This window comes from Carettochelys insculpta, chromosome 6 (genome assembly GCF_033958435.1).
Source record: "Carettochelys insculpta isolate YL-2023 chromosome 6, ASM3395843v1, whole genome shotgun sequence".
Classification (NCBI taxonomy): domain Eukaryota; kingdom Metazoa; phylum Chordata; order Testudines; family Carettochelyidae; genus Carettochelys; species Carettochelys insculpta.
The window spans coordinates 45,219,071-45,236,373 of record NC_134142.1 but is presented as its reverse complement, the minus strand read 5'-3'; the positions used below and the strand labels follow the sequence as shown (position 1 = coordinate 45,236,373).

Genomic DNA, 17,303 nt, shown 5'->3' with positions numbered 1-17,303 from the left:
AAATTATGAACCAAAAGTTTAATTTAGTAATAGAACAACGTAAAACTTCAGTGCCTACAAGTCCACTCAATCCTACATCTTATTCAGCCACTCACTCAGACAAACAAGTTTAGTTACAATTTGCAGGAGATAATGCTGCGTGCTTCTTGTTTACAGTGTCACCTGCGCATTAGAGCAAGTGTTCACGTGGTAATATAGTTTACTTGTTTCCAAATACAGTAGTAGAAGGGAATGAAAAGGGATTATGTTTTTATTACTGACTTTTAAATGAGATTGTGTATAAGAAAATAATATACCATTTCATAGGTGTATTTCATTGCAATTTCTTAGGTGTTTTTATAAAAACACTGGAATTAATATTGCATCCAGCTCTATATGAAATACCCAGACATCAAATGTATTGTCTGACTAGAAGGTAGAGATGTAAAATCCTATTAATTTGTTAATGTGATGTTTAACTGATTAATTGATTAAGGAGGGAGAGAGTGGGAAGGGAGCACTGCCCCAGTTCTGCCGAGCTGAAGCAAAGGCCCCCACCATGGCTGCCTGGCCAGAGCAGCCCTTGCTGCGACGTGCCTGCTGCGGTCAGGTACTGCTTCAGAGAGAGGACATGATTGGGCTCACTCTGGACAGGCGCTGTTCCAGGCGGCCAGGGCTGCCACTGTCTGCGGTGGGCCCTGTGGGGCTGGAGCAACCCCCTCTCTGTGGTAGGTTGGGAGCTGTCCCAGCCCCAGCCAGCTAACCTTTCAGATCCCTACTAGAAAGGCTATGCTCTCCCAAGGTCCTGAGCCTTAAATGTGGAATGGAAAACAGTTAGTGCATTAACTTCCCAATTCTACTGAAAACATACTGTGTTCTTGTTTATATTTCATCCCCATGTTGAAATGAAATAGATTTGCTAAGGTCATATTCTTGAAGTGATACTAAACAATACAAACATATGTAATTGAGTGTCCTTTTTTTTTCAGGACTTTAAAGAGGCTTCATTAAGTAATCCAAGTCACAGTGAGCTCTACCAAGCTATTGGAATCTGCTACCATAGGTATGACATGTAGTTTAGTATAACATAGGATAGGAGAAGTGAAATAGAGGGAGAGCAGGATCATGTTCCAGTGTATCTTTTGATAATAGTCCCACTGAGGACTGGATAAGGGAAAAGGAAAAAGAGAGATGAACAGATGTTTATCAGATTTCCCATTGATGTTCTAGTCTCACATTACCTAGCAATAAGATGTTCATAGGAGTGCGGGAGAGTGGGGGAGTAAGACAGAAAAAAAGTAAAGCTAAGAAGACACCCAAGAGAGGTGAAATAAAATGAAAGGTAGAGAGGAGATAGAGCAGAGCCAGTAATGTCCATCTGGGGAAGGGCTTTTAAGTAATTATGATGCCATGTTAGTGTCTTCATAATGCTAGTAGGGACACAATTTCCATTTTAAGTCTGTGGTCCTTCCTTTTTACAAACCCATTGCTGACATTTTCACTTGAAATTTTCATATCTCTTCTCAGCTAGCAGAAGGATATTCTGAAAGCTTGAAGTAAACCCATTAAGCATTTTAAAAGTATATAATTTAGTGGTATTAGAGTGTACACTTAGATTATTCTCTTTTTATCATAGTGATAACCTATAAGAATGAGAAATCTATTTTTAATGTGGAAACGAAGGTAGGTTGCAATGGGGTGTTGATTGATGAACTTGTACGTTTACTCTTATCTATTGTATTCTAGGGTTTTCTGTAGCACGTATCACTTTAATGTCTGCGTGGTGTATAGGCAGTCTTTGCGTGGGCATATTTAACACCTATCATCAAGAGTTTTGCCTGGATGTGGCTGATTATTGGGGCTGTCTGGATATAACTGGCTCCCTGATTATCTTTGTGTTTTGGGAGTCCTGCAAGGGCATACAGCTGACACAGTTGCACTAAGTTTTCTGGAGTGTCCAGATGCAGTGGGTATGACTGGGGTATTCCAATGATTATGGGAGTCCCTATGGCTCAGAGATGCTCAACTTCCAAAAGAGCTTCTCATCAGCTAATGCAAATTAAAAGCTGTTCTAAATTGTGTCTTGGGACTGACCCTATAACTGTAATCAGGGAGTTCCCCTCCTTCGAGCTTACATGAGTGGTCAGAGGGCCATTTCAGAGACTGGTACCATTGGTTTAAAACTTATTTTAATTTTAAAAATTATTTAAATTTGTAGCACAATCCCTGTCTTGAATCCTTGTAGTTGCATTTTAGCCACATCTGTTAGAGGGGTTTCTGTGTAGTAAAGAAGTCAGTCTGTGCTTTTGGTAGAACATGGACTTCAAATGTATCTTCTACAACTATACACACTTAGTACAATTCTGACCTCCATACATAAAAGAGCTTTCGACATAAATTAGAGTTCCATGCACAGATTGTTTGCATGCTTGATCCCTTTAAAATTCATTTATTTGTGTCATCATATGAGAATACATTTTTACCTTTTGCAGTCTCTATCTGTAGAGTCCTGCAATGCTGAATATGTGCTAATTTTTGTGCATATACGCAGCTCATTTTTGCAGATGTGGATACAAATTTTGTATCTAGAATCTTGCAAATTTGTGGCTGTCTGACTTATATCTTCAGGTAACTGCATCCACAGATATCAGTGCAGATACTCATGGCTCACTTTTGCAGATATGGGTCCAGATGAGGATACAAATTTTGTGTCTGCTCAGGGCTCTATCCCGGAGTGCACCTTCTCAGATGTCACGTTTTTTGCCTTTATCTGTCTTGTGGTAGAATTCGGAAGTTCTCACACTCTAAATTCATACCTTGGCTCCACCAAAATCAATGGGAATTTTGCCCATTGACTGTACTGAAAACAGGATTACACCATAGATGTTTACAAATGCACAGACTAACAGCATTAACAGCTGCAAAAGCAAGAAAAGGACTGCCTGGAGAATTAATCATGCTCATTTTTTTTAACCATTGTCCCTGAAAACCAGGATTAAAGTACTTTCTCAGGACAGTTGAAGTGTGCACTGCCAGTCCTACCTATTTAGTGGTTGAAATGAGAAAAAGTCTCTAGAGCTGTAAACTGGCACCTATAATTATCAATTTAAAATTACCATTTTAAAAAAAAATAAGACACTGACCTTCAAGTGTATATTTATTCTTAGACTTGAGCAGTTTGAAGAAGCCGTGAATTCATTTACCAAAGTGCTTAAACAAGATCCCTTATCTCTGGATGCTTACGTTGCAAGAGGAAATTCATACATGGAATATGGTCATGAGGCTGGTAGTATCCAAGCTCAGAAAGACTTCCAGAAAGCACTGCATCTTAACCCAAAGTGTGTTAAAGCCAGAATTTGCTTGGGATACAATTTACAGGTAATATACAAAAAATCATAGTATGCAATATCCCAGGACAAACGGGAGCACTCATTTTCATATATAAAATTGTTTAGTCCATACTCCATACATAGTAATACTGCAGACTAGTTATATACTCTTCAGCCAGATAATATCATTGTATCCTTAATGGAACTTGTATGATATTACTCTCCTATTTCCCCCTACTCTCTTGAACTATTCTTTTCAATTAAAGTGAAAGGCTGTAATTCCCTTTGAAATTTCTGTGCTGCATTTTGCTTGATTCATGGATCCACTGAGTATCAAGAGACTTCATCTTAGTCAGCCCAGCGAGAAATAGAGTGGTATTGGTAACCATGCCCAAATGCCTTGTATGGGATTGTACTTAACTAACACAAGGCATCAGAATGCTAAATAAAGTTACCTAATTATTTCTGGTGAATCTATGTACAAAGATAATCTCGAATGTTAAGTCAGTCCAAAATGTTAACAAATGCATTAAGCCCTTTCAAATAGGGTTTGTATATAATGAAATTGGAAAACCATCTAGCTATACACCAACAAGAACAATCTTGCATTAGCAAATTAAATGACATATTGTATGTTTTTCTCTTCTCTAATTCCTGTGATTTTACAACATTGTTACTTGTGCTTTGTTACATCCATTTTTTTAAAAACTCTTTTCAACAAAGCTGTGAGTTTATCTCCTGCCTGTGTAAATGGGAGACTAATTTTATCAGCCTGCATCAGGCTTACTTGGGTAGGGTGTGTGTGAATTTTTCCTCACGCAGCTTTGCCAATGTGTTTTAATGCTAATTAATTAATGTTTGCACTGTGCTTTTTAAAGCACTAAGTGCTGAGTGTTGTTATCAGTCTTCCCAAACAGCTCTTCTGCCATTCAGTCATACAAGGAAGTCTCTGAACAACAGAGTTCTGCTTCTGCTGAATGGATCTAAATTGTGTGACTGTTTCTCAGAAAACCAGATCAGATTGTCAAACTTATTTGCACTTCATCAAAATTCAAATCCATGTCTTCCAAGGTAGAATGTTAGTGCACCTGTGAATCAGTCGTCAGAACCTGAACATGTGAGGTCTAGCAATGTACTTTCCTCACGTCATTCTGTTCCCCCTCACTCAACAGCTTATCCTGCCCCATTTATATCTGCATCCCCTTCTTTGTCTCATATGTCTCACTCCACCAGAACCAGTCAGTCTGGGCCTACTTTCAGCCTGTGTATGGATAATATCAGATCACTTGTCTATGAACGTTTAGAAAGTCAATTTTCACAAGTAAATGAAAATGAGATATTGTTGCTGTTGGAATTGTCTAACACAATTCCTGTGCTTTATATACTGTTTTGATCAATTGTGCTGGTATTTCTCTTGTATTTAGTGAGTGGTGCTCTCAAGGTTTGTCTGACTTAGGTTAAATGCTATCCAAAACCAAGTATTAGTATTGTTGTTGTTTTAATATCTTGAGGGAAAGAGAGTCACACCAAGTGCATCTGATGAAGTGAGTCTGTGCTCATGAAAGCTCGTGCTCAAAACTTTTCTGTTAGTCTATAAGGTGCCACAGGACCCTTCGTTGCTGTTACAGATCTAGCCTAACATGGCTACCCCTCTGATACTTGACACCAAGACATTCTGATTATTATTGTGGGAAGGCAGGTGCTTAGAAATGAGTCTTCACTGTATCATCATGCAGAGACAGACATTTAAAACTTGAGGCCAGAAGTTGGGGTATAAATTGCTTGGCAGTTCCTGCAATGGCAGCATCTAAATGAAGTAATTGCTGATGCATTTGGCACGTGGATCTGTAACTAGCTGTTTCCATGCATTTTTCCCAATTTGTTTACAAAATTAAATACCTGATTATGCCAACATGGGGGCATGTGAGCATGTGCAATTTTCCCACATGCATATAGTTTTTGAAAATATGGCCATCTGTATAATAATTTATAAACAAATTATAATTTATTTAATGCTATTCATATATTAAAACTCATTTTAGGCCCTTGGAAAGTTTCAGAAAGCTTGGAATCAATTTACAATTGCCATTGATATTGATCCAAAATGCCATGTTGCCTATGATGGACGAGCTGTGGTCTGTCTTCAGATGGGTGATACTTTTGCTGCATTTCAGGATGCAAATGCAGCACTAAAGGTAAATACGTGTTTTCAGATTATGTACAAATATGTACCTGCTATTATTAGACCACTGAATAACTCACACAAATTTAAAAGAACTTTTTATGAATAATGGGCTAGATGAGGAAGTGCTTTCTATTATTATACATTTCCTTTAACAAAAAGGGTTGTATTATTCATGTAGAAATGTGCACTTTGTTCAAATAGGAATGTGTATATTATTTTTATATGTATGTGTATATTATTTTAATATATTACATTTCAGCTCACTACCAATGCTCAGCTGCTTACAAACCGAGGTGTCATTAATCAGTTTATGGGTCACTTAAACTCTGCTATGAAAGATTATCAGCAAGCAGTTACCATCAATCCTGGCTATGCTTTAGCCTATTTTAATGCAGCAAATATCTACTTTCATCACAGGCAGTTTTCACAGGTAGGTCTTATGTTCTGTTTTCATAACATTCTCATAACACTTTTTCTTGTCTAAGGAATAATGTAATTGATACAAATTAGTTTATAAATGTGTGATATTGCTTGAATCTTTTTACATTTAATTTAATCATTTATACTCTGATAGAGTGTAATTTAATATATAGGGGTAATGCATAATACTTCTGTGTTCTGTTACTGTCAGTTTTATCTAATGATCTCAAAGTGCTTCTCAAATATTTATGATGAAAGACTTACAACAGGGGATTTTACAACGGGGGCTGGGGGGGTGGTGAGGTGAAATCTTCAAAACTTACTAAACATTTTAGGCATCTAAATCTCACTGCCTTTTAATGAAATTTAGGCTCCTAAATCAGTCAAGTGCTTCTGTAATTTTTGCCTTGAAGGCAAAGAGAAGTCAAATAATTGTCCTTGTTCACACATTAATTCGGTGACAGTGTAGAACCCAACTCTCTTGTCTCAAAGGCCTATGCTTTTACTACTAAGCAAGATTTTCACCCAGAGTCTGAGGTAATCAAACACCAAAGTTCCCCTTGCTTTGGTCTAGTAAACTCTTTGAAGGCAAGGATCATTTCATGCTCTCTGAACAGCCTCTAGTGGGAATAGGGTTGTTACCTGTCTGGTTTTCATCTGGACAGTCTAATTTTGGCTTGTATATCTGGGTGCCAATTAATAAGTTTTAACATCCTTTTAAACAAAATCTGGTGTGGAAGAGGCAGAGCAAGACTGCGGCCTTGAGGGAAAAGGCAGCGCTTATATGAGGTCTTAAAGGAAGCTGAAGAGCAGGGGGCAGGGCTTTGGGGTCCAGTTACCACCCATTGGAAGGTGGCAGTTCCAGGTAGGAATGCAATCCTGATAGAAGCCTCCGGGTGTTACCATAACACTACTATTAATTAATAGTAAGTCATTCCATTAGGAGAGTGGGTAGAGTTTTCTTCTTTAAGATCCTTGCTGCAGCCTTGTCATTCTTGCTTAAACTCAGAGGTTTTCAGCTACCTTGATTGTTAAAACAATTTAAAATACATACAGCATTTCAGAAGTTTACATAGTGCATCATAACTTTGTTTTGTGTATTTTACAGGCTAATTTCTACTATTCTAAGGTATTGCAACTTGACCCAAGGAATGAATCGGCAGTCCTGAATCGAGCTATAACAAATACATTATTACGAAAGATTGAAGAAGCAAAAGAAGATTTTGAAAAAGCAATTTGTCTCTGCCCTTTCTCCGCAGCAGTGTATTTTAACAGAGCAAACCTCTACAGAACATTAAAGCAATATGAGCTAGCTGAGAAGGATATTTCAACAGGTACTTTTTATTAGGTACCTGATATGATTACACTTGGTGACATAGTTTGTTATAACAAGAACAGATTATTTTGGCTCTATTTCACAGTTCATTAGCATGCTACTGGCCATGGCACTTCAAAAGTGCTGTGTTTCAATTGCGCGTGGCTCATCTACAAGGGGCCCTTTTCGAAAGGACCCTGCAAACATAGAAATCCCCATATTCCTATCATCCTATGTAGATGAGCTGCATGTGATTGAAACGTGGCACTTTTGAAGTGCTGCCACCGGCAGCATGCTAAAGAGGTGTTGAACATTCATTTCAAAGCCTCATTAGTATTCTCCAATTTGGCCATTAGCATGGCCCTATTGAAATTTTGGCCAAATGTGGCCACAGCCAAAGTGCTGAAAACTATTTCAATGTATGTTTTTAATAAATTTATTTAAATTATGACCTCTATAGATATAGCAATAAGACTGAAAAGTGAGGTAGGAAAATGTAATGAAAATGCCAGATAAAAATGATTGTTGTTGTTGTAATGAAGACTAAAGTGGAGAGCTGGGCAATTTTTTTTTGGACAAATCATTTTATTTGCCAAAAAATGCTGCTTAGGTGACACTGAATTTATTTGTGAATTTGAGTTGAGTTTGACTAATGGTTTTGACCAGAAAAAAATCTTTTTTGAAAAAGTCTAAATGTCTCTCTTCACTGTCTTCAAAATTACAGATTTTGCTTCTTGTTTATAAACAAAACCTTATTTTGAATTTTTCTCAATATATTTAAAAATCCCCCCAAAAGGATTATAACCCAAATAAAGTCAAAATGGAAAACTAAAAGCCAGAATATTATGGGGGGGGCATTATTTGGGAAGGATTATTTTGATTTAAAAATGTTTGTTATGGTTTGACTCTTTTTTTTTTCCGAGGGAGAGATGAGGGTTCAGCTCAACCACCAAACCAAAAAATTGAATTATCTGTTTATTTCTAATTACTGATTAGAAGAAAATGCATGATTATATAATATATACCATAGCAGCTGAACATTGAGCTAGATTTTTAAAGTTAGTTGTAGCAAAAATATGTAAGCTACACTTACAGACTCAGCGGGCATGTGTGTATGCTAAGGGGAACGTGCAAACAGCAATACACTTAACTGGTTTGAACACACAAATATGGGATTTCTGAAACTTGCTCCCTGTATATATTATAAAATGATTTTTTTTAAAATCTTCATCTAAAATTGACTAAAGCAGTAATACCTGAGTAGGTAATAATGAACACTTCAGCACAGTTCTGAACTCTTCAGTATTGATCATCTGCTCACATAACTTACAAAACATTGTTCAGTACAAAGAAAAGGTGTACCAGTAGGAACCTTTGCCCCTCCACTGCAATCAAACAAAAGTTCAAATCAACTGAGACAAGATTCTTCCTGTCCATCTCCAGCTGTGATTACAATCACTGCTCTTACTATTGATCTTCAAGCACCACAGATTCAATTGCTGTCTTTCCAGCTCAGTTACCATAGCCATGATCAGGTTGTTTGATTGTTCCTCAGATGCAGTTATTTTGCTGGATTTTGATAGCAAAGTCTGTGAGTCACAGGCCTATATAAATTTGATTATCATTATTATTTTGTCAAGTATCGGAGGGGTAGCTGTGTTAGTCTGGATCTGTAACAGCAACGAAGGGTCCTGTGGCACCTTATAGACTAACAGAAAAGTTTTGAGCATGAGCTTTCGTGAGCACAGACTCACTTCATCAGATTATTATTCTGTTGTCTGTATATTGAACCAATTAATAGTTGATTGTAAGTCCAAATTTTTTTCCATCAATAATGAATATGATCAAGTGTAACTGAGAAGTTAACCAGTGCACTCTTGCAATGTAAGTTTGTTTTAATTATGTAAAAGTATGATTTAAATGAAGATGCATAAAATTCCTTACTTTCACTGTGATTTTTCCCCATTAAAAGTAGATTTTCATTATGTCAGAGAAACATAAATGTGATAGCATATTTAGGAAATTGATTACCATAAAGTAGGGAGTTTGTTTGGAACTAGACACTTTAAACAACAGATTACACACTTGACCACATTTATTTAATTACCTTTGTATAATAATTGTCCAGATGCTCTGAAGTCTGCTTTACAGCCATGCTATGATCCAGTTGGCTTTAGGCTCACATGGTAGAGGCTCATGTCTTTAGTCCCAGGTTGAAGCCTGCTGGCTGATGACCCAAGTCTATTGGTGTTACAAGAGTGTGGTTGAACTGCTGGAAGGTCTCTGAAGCTCAGGATGTTCTTCCTCAGCTGTGGGAAGTATGTAATCCAGGTGCACTGAGACCATTGAGAGGGAGCATGAAATGTGCTCTATAACTTTAGCTAAAAACCAGTTGGCTGTTAGCTCATGTGGCAGAGGCTCACTGATGACTCTGATAACGTGCATTGCTGGCACAAAGGGATAGATTGATAATGGTTTTCTACTCCTTAAATTTTGTTTTAATGTTAAACCTGATTTGGAAAGAAGAATCTGACTTCTGATGCTTCAGCAGTTGCTAGAATCAGATTTATAAACATGCCATGATGTTATCTGACATCAAAAGGAGAGTCAAAATGAGTTAGTAAGAGTGTAAATATCTTAACAAAATTACTTAGCTCCCACTATACAAATGATATCAATTTCCTATTGAGAATGTGGTTTTTGTCTCAACTTTTAGATGGGCTTTTAAAGCAAGTCCTTTTATGATGATGATGATGATGATCTTTTGAAATGTAAAAATACTTAAACATTTATTTTTCATTTGTACAGCATTGTCCATTCAACCTAATGATGCATTGATGTATAAACTTAGAGCTGATATTCGTGGTAAAATGGGTTTCAATGAAGAAGCTATTGCTGATTATAAGCAAGCAATCACCATTCAAGAAATGATGGATGCAATATGAAAAGGTTCAAGTTCCTGCAAAACATGGTCACAAGTTAGGTCTATTTACAGAGATTTGTCTTATTTAAAATGAGAGATATTTGTTTAATATCTCAATTACTATTTAGAGGAATGTATTATGTTTGCACTAGGCTTGGTACAAAAGGTTAGTTTTGTATAGGAGGAAAAAATTGTTAATCCTGTAAGAATTCATCTTCCTTTTTTAGATGAACTCTGTGCTTATGTTATCTTCCTGCATAATTTCATTGCTTGATTCAGTGCAAAATTGAACAGAGATTTATAACAGAATGCTAACATTAAATACATAATTTCACAAAGAGAATGTCAGGTTTTCTTTATTCATTGGTACCAAATGGCATTTGGAGAACAGAACATAAACAAAGGAATAAATATCAATGTGGAAGGCCTCATCTTTATTAACTATGATGGAGGAGGGGAGCAAGCAACCCCAAACACCGGTTATTTACTTGGGTCCAATGTGACATTATATGTCAAAATAACTAATATTTAGGGTAGGCCTCTTTTTGTTCAACCCTCTAGGTTTCAACCCACCTCTTCTTCTCTCTCTGTTCCAGGGAGAGGGAATGAGCATGATCATGAGATGTACCTTCTTTTCTACCTTAGGTTAATATAGTCCACCTTTTGTGCCTCTCACACGTTTGACTGAGAGCTGAATCTTTTGCGCTTCTTACGTACACTGGACACCAGCTATAAATTGCAGCAAAACTCACAAACTGCACTGGTTAAATTTACGGTTTTTAAATTGCTGTTCTTTCTCTTCACTAACCTAATTACAGCCCTCCATAATGCTGCTGGTGATCTAGCCAGACCCACTGCAGTCTTGTATATGGTTTGAATTTCATTTCCCTCAGAAGAACAAAGCAGCAATGGCAATAGGATGACTGCTGCATGCTGTTGAGGACAGCGGTGTGTGCGTGCCAGTCAGCTCTTCATTCCCCCTATAGTCCAAAAAATGGTCAGCAGAAGGAAGCAGAGAAAACTGGCCTTTTCTGGTCCTCCCCACCTCCCCTCACCCACCCCCACACAGGCAATTTCTGTAAGCATTATGAGCAGGGACAGTATGGGGCAAAGTTCCAGAGCAGCCAAACCAGGACCTTCCTTCCTCTTTTTCACAGGACCCAGGGATTATCATCACCTGCTGATCAACTCAAGCATTCTTCTCATCCCCCATTTAAATACACAAAATAAAAAACTGACAAGAAATGCATTTCACTTACATGCATTACAATCAGCATGTATTTAGCACATCTTAGTTTTGAGCTATAGAAGTTAGTACAACAGAATTTTGCTTTGATAATGTTCATTCAAACTGAGACTTAGGGTATAAAACCATATGAAAAGGAATTAAACAAAAAAAGCCAGCTCCCAGCCCCATACTTTAAAACTCTCAAATTTGGTCTCTATCTAGTTGTAATGTACCACTATGTTCTGTAAAGATAGGTGCTCAGACACTACTGTGTTGTGAATGGGAGAAGAACCTGTGCAGAACAGAATAGAAAATTAGCAATCATTCGGCATGGAAATCTTTAGCAGTCTCACAAGAATGGGGAGAGGGGGTATTTTTAGTGACACAAATAGCCGTTAGTCAACCTGACTTTCACTGAAAATCTTTGGGAATTAGGCATCTACCTTCCATTTGTGCCTTTGAAAACTTCCACCTTAACCATAAAGTGCCATCAATTTTCCTCCTGAAATATTTTCATGGTTTGCGAATGTAATGTTGATGAATTCAATGATTCGTGAGTGGCTGAATGGCTGCTTCTCCTCGGGCAGGAGCACTGTCAGTTGCTGCTTTCCTGAGGGTCCTGGGCAGGAGCACTGGCAACCACCACTTCCTCCAGGGCTCCAGGCAGTGAGCGCTGTGAGCTGCTGCTTCCCTGGGGCTTCAGGCACAAGCGCTGGCAGCCACTGGGGCCCCGGGCACCGGCTCCCCACCCATATTCCCAAAAATCAACATTCATGAGGGTTCTGAACACGGAACGCTTGCAAATGTTGAGACTTTACTGTGTTAAGAAAGGAGCTGTCACTGTGAAGCCGATAATAAAATGCTGGTTCATTATAATAATTACCTAGTCTTCTCTATGTAAAATAAATCATTCAATGGAAAGGAAATAATGTACATTAACATTCTTAATGAAAAAGATAATTGACATAACTTGAATTATTTAATGGGTCACACAGTTTCTTTTTCAAATACTGGCAACTCCCTGTAAATTTCTCATTGCTGTCGTCAGAGTAAAAATGTCAAAATTACTTTTCCTGAAGATCGTCCCTTTTTTTGAATATTTCATTCAATCCTATTCACCATTTATTTCTGCCTAAAGATTTTTAATTTGCTTTTTCTCTTAACTAAGCAATCTGTGTTTAGCCAATGTGACATAGTGATGACCAACTGTTGTTATAGCTCTCTTTTCTAGCTTTTGGTAGGTGTCACACTGTTGCACTATTAAAATTCTCACTTTATGAAATTCTCAATTTTGAAATATATTTTTGCAAAACAAACTCTCATTGGTGTAGAGAAGTACAAAACATCACAGCTAATGCCACAGTTCACCAAAGCATTTAAGTTTATGCTTTAGTACATCCCTATTCAGCAAACCCCACTGTTGTCTGCCTCTCTCCCTGTGCAGAACAGCTCTTGAAAAGTCTGATATAATATGAGTGGATAGTCAGGGATGTCCAACATGTGGCACATGGAGCCTTTTCTTCTGGCCCACAGAGCTGGCAGCAGCACCACGTTCAACGTTGAAGTAGGGACCGTGTAGACAATCCGCGTCCCGCAACGTCGAAATTGTGGGATCCTCCATGGCAGCCATCAGCTGCGGGGTTGAGAGACGCTCTCTCTCGAGCCCCTGCGGGGCTCTATGGTCACTGTGTGCAGCAGCCCTTAGCCCAGGGCTTCTGGCTGCTGCTGCTGCAGCGGGGGATTCATGCTGCATGCACAGGGTCTGCAACTCGTTGTCGGCTCTGTGTATCTTGTGCTGTTTAGTGCAAGTGTGTCTGGGAGGGGCCCTTTAAGGGAGCGGCTGGCTGTTGAGTCCGCCCTGTGACCATGTCTGCAGCTGTGCCTGGCACCCTTATTTCGATGTGTGCTACTGTGGCGTGTAGACGTTCCCTCGCTGCGCCTATTTCGATGTGGTGCTGCGCAACGTCGATGTTGAACATCGACGTTGCCAGCCCTGGAGGACGTGTAGACATTATTCATCGAAATAGCCTATTTCGATGTCGCCACATCGAAATAGGCTACTTCGATGTAGGCTTCACGTGTAGACGTAGCCTTAGTGTGTTAGGCTTAGCTGGTGTGTTTTATTTTACCTAGTAACTTACTTTATATCGTGTGCTGTTACTTGCCACCAATTAAATCATACTTTTTATATTTAATAACATTATTTTTGTTAATTACTATACCCAGTGCAAGTAGTTGTTACATGGGGAGAAGGCAGACAAGCAGATGTTCATATCTCTCTCTATGTAAAAAAGAGGGTGGACAATATGCGCTTGTTCTGTCTAAACTTTAGATAGAGTAAGACTAATTTATCTGAGGTTCAGGTCCCAGTAAGGCTGTGCAACGGGGTGCTGTGGTAATTCCCATTAACTGAATCTCCCCAGAACTAACTCAGCATCTGTATTACGCTGCTGTGGGCTGTGCCAGTGCAGAAGAAGGCTGGTGGGTCTGATTTAGCAGGACAGAGGATTGAGGGTGTCCATGAGGGCAGGAAGGTTGGCTCTCTGTGTCATCTTAGCACATAGTAACAAGGGAATCTCTGTGACTGATCCCATCACACATTTTAACTATCAAGTTTTTAAACAATAGCGTAGATAAAGGTGTCCACAATATTTAAAAATATGGTAATTAAACTATATTAACTAACATTTTCAAATGTGACCTATTTTCCTAGTCGAGACAGGATTTACAGACTTCTCCATCCTCTGTTAGTGTTGTTCAGCAGCAAAAATGTTGTATTTACTCCACAGAATACCATATGTCTGACCATTCCTTGTTGTTCAAGCACTTGGCCCTGTGTAGATCTTGTAGAATCCCATAATGATGTAATCAGATTATACCTGAACCTTGTATAGCTGTATAGTGGAGATGTATATGTGCAAGGCAGCTTCTGACCCAGTGTGATTGCTTCCTCCTGCAAGGATCAGGAAAAACCCAATTTTTGCATTCAGAGGGAAGATTCAATGAAGGTGCTGCCTTGAATCTCTCCAGAGCACAGGAGGTATTGCAGCTTCTGAAACAAACCCCATCACAGAGATCTCTCTGGGATAGTGCAGTTCTGTACTTCCATTTATTCTGCATTGTGGTTAAATGTCCCAGTCTACTCTTCTGTGTAGTTTAAAATAATAAATAAAAATAAAATAATATAAAAAAAATTCTGCATATGGCAAGATCTATAAGAGATGTCTGGGAGGTTCAATAATTGGAGACAAATCCTATCATTCTTACTTAGATGTGACTCACACTTCATGTGGGCAGACGAAAGCCAATGTGCCTTTTGCCTGGGTAACAGATGAGTAAGGATTTCTGTTGCATAACTTCTCATTCATTATTGGATATCTGTGTTATTCACACACCTGAAGTTGTATAATTTAGATAGATGGTCTGCAGTAGTGTGCAGTAGGCCTTGGGCATAGCGAAACTATTCTGCAAACACATGATGTAAATGTAAGCAATGTTCCTTATTTGAGGTTGCACTTACAAGCTCTACAAAGGGTGAATTATGCCCTACCTGTTGCCAGCCAGCTGACCCTTGCACTGCCAGGATAGGGGACTTAGTCGGACTAGTGCATTGTTTTCCTGCCTTGCCAAGGAACCATGGCTCCAACACAGAGAATCCCATTCAGGAGATTCTAAGGACAGTGTAAGGATGAGGAGGAAGCTATCCCTCTGGTTTAGAGGCAAGTCCTGCACCAGAGCTGTGCTGGAGAAGAGAAACTCTGAAAGGATCCAGAATCTTCTGTCTGATACTGAAGTGTACTCTACAGGGAAAAAAGCAGGGCTCCTTCATAGCTCCGCTTTTGTTCACTGTGAGACGGGAAACTCATGAAATTCCACGGTAAGTCTAATAAGTCCCACATATTCCACAAAAGGAAAAGCAAAGTGTGTCCTTCACCTGGCAGTGATTAGTTTAGTTACTGAATAAATGAAGGTAAAATGAGAGGTCAGCACCCTTCCCCTTGTCTCTCCCCATAAGGAGTGTTCCGGGGGCTTTTCTTTTACACACAGCATCTCTTACAGTGCTCTGTGACAGCACTGAGTAACAGCAGCTGAGCCAGCACTTTGCCAGTTGCAGCTCTAGCTACAGTAGAGGCTGAGCAGATCTTATTAAGAATAGGGGTGCACTGACTGATGAGCTGAAAAGAAATCAAGCTGATTGGGCCATTGAGCAGATGGTCCAAAAGATGCAGGAAGGATGTGGGAAGCAGATAGCTAGAGAGGGAGTGAGATTATTTATCCATGCTTGACTCAGGAGCTAAGGGGCCCCCAGACTTATAGGAGTGAGGCTATATGGAGTGCAAGACTAGTGGAAATTAATAATGTAAGTAACCTGGAAAAGGTCCCTGAGCTGTTTGAGGACTTGAGCAGCTGGGCCCTGCTGCACTTGCTCACTGGGCTTGCTAGATAGCCAAGGATACCATGCTCTACCTGCTGAAGATACCAGTGCTCCTGACACAGGGAGTCCTTTAGTTGGACTGGGAACAACCTTCAGTTTAACAGCCTGGGCATTAGAAGAGAAGTGGTAAGATAATTGTATCCGTGGATATGGGGAAAGCAGTGGGGATGATATATTTTGATTTTAGAAAAGCTTTGTGTGGTCTCCCACAGTATCCTTGCCAGCAAATTAAAACAAATATGGGTTGGGTAAATGGACAAAAAGGTAGCTAGAAAGCTGGCTAGATCATCAGGCTCGACAGGTAGTAAACAATGGCTTGGTGTCTAGTAGGCAGCTAATATCAATCACAGTGCTTCAGGGGTCAGTCCTGGAGCTGGCTTTGTTCATCATCTTCATTAATGATCTGGATGATGGGATGGGTTGCCAGTTTGTGGATGACATTAAGCTGGGAGGCAGAGGTGGATATACTGGAGGGTAGAGATGAGGTTTATCATGACCTGGACAAATTGGAGGATTGAGCCAAAAGAAATCTGATGACGTTCAACAAGTACAAGTCCAGAGTCCTGCACTCAGGATGTAAGACCAAAGCTACAGGCTGAAGAACAAATGGGTGAGTGACAGTTCTGCAGAAAAGGACCTGGGTATGACAGTGGGCTAGAAGCTGGATATGAGTTAACAGTGTGTCCTTATTGACACAAAGGCTAATGGCATTTTGGGCTGCATTAGTAAGAGCATTGCCAGCAAATAGGGGAAAGTGATTGTTGCTCTCTCTTCTGAACTGGTCAGGCCACATCTGGAACATTGCATCCAGTTTTGGAGCTGTCCACACTCCCTGAGAGAATGTAGATAATTTGGCAAGAATTCATCAGAGGAGGAAGTCTAGGTTAGATATTAGGAAAAGCTGTTTCACTAGGAAGGTGGTGAAGCACTGGAATGGGTTACCTAGGAGATGGTGGAATCTTCATCTGGCCGGGATGATTTACATAAGAGTGGTCATACTAGGTCAGACCAAAGGTCCATTTAACCCAGTATCCTGTCTGCCAACAGTGACCAATGCCAGATGCTCCAAAGGGAGCAAACAGAACAGGTAATCATGAAGTGATCCTTTTGTAAGCATGCCATTTCTGCCCATCCTAGCTAGTAGCAAATGATGGACCTAACCTCCACGAATGAATCTAGTTCTTTTCTGAACCCTGTCAAAATCCTGGTCTTCACAGCCTCCTCTGGCATGGAGTTCCACAGGCCTACTGTGCACTGCATGAAAAAAATCTTCCTTTTGTTAGTTTTAAACCTTCTATCCATTAATTTCATTTGGTGACCCCTAGTTCTTATGGGAACAAATAAATAACTTCTCTTTATTCACTTTTTCCACACCAGTCAAGATTTTATAGACCTCTGTCAGATCCCACCTTAGTCTCCCCTTTTCAAAGATTAAAAGTCACAGTCTTTTTAATCTCTCTTCATTTAGTTGTGGTTGGTCATGCTCTGA

At 39.4% G+C, this 17,303-nt stretch overlaps 1 protein-coding gene across 1 annotated transcript in view; it reads left to right on the top strand.

Moving 5' to 3' along the window:
* Positions 1-10,467, top strand: part of TTC6 (tetratricopeptide repeat domain 6) — a 108,872-nt gene extending 98,405 nt beyond the window's left edge. Inside the window, exons 29-34 of the mRNA XM_074997534.1 lie at positions 969-1,042; positions 3,147-3,357; positions 5,351-5,503; positions 5,753-5,923; positions 7,022-7,247; positions 10,037-10,467. Coding sequence (XP_074853635.1) covers positions 969-1,042; positions 3,147-3,357; positions 5,351-5,503; positions 5,753-5,923; positions 7,022-7,247; positions 10,037-10,173 — 972 coding nt within the window. The 3' untranslated portion in view covers positions 10,174-10,467. The remainder of the gene's footprint in view (positions 1-968; positions 1,043-3,146; positions 3,358-5,350; positions 5,504-5,752; positions 5,924-7,021; positions 7,248-10,036) is intronic.
* The last annotated feature ends 6,836 nt before the right edge of the window (positions 10,468-17,303 follow it).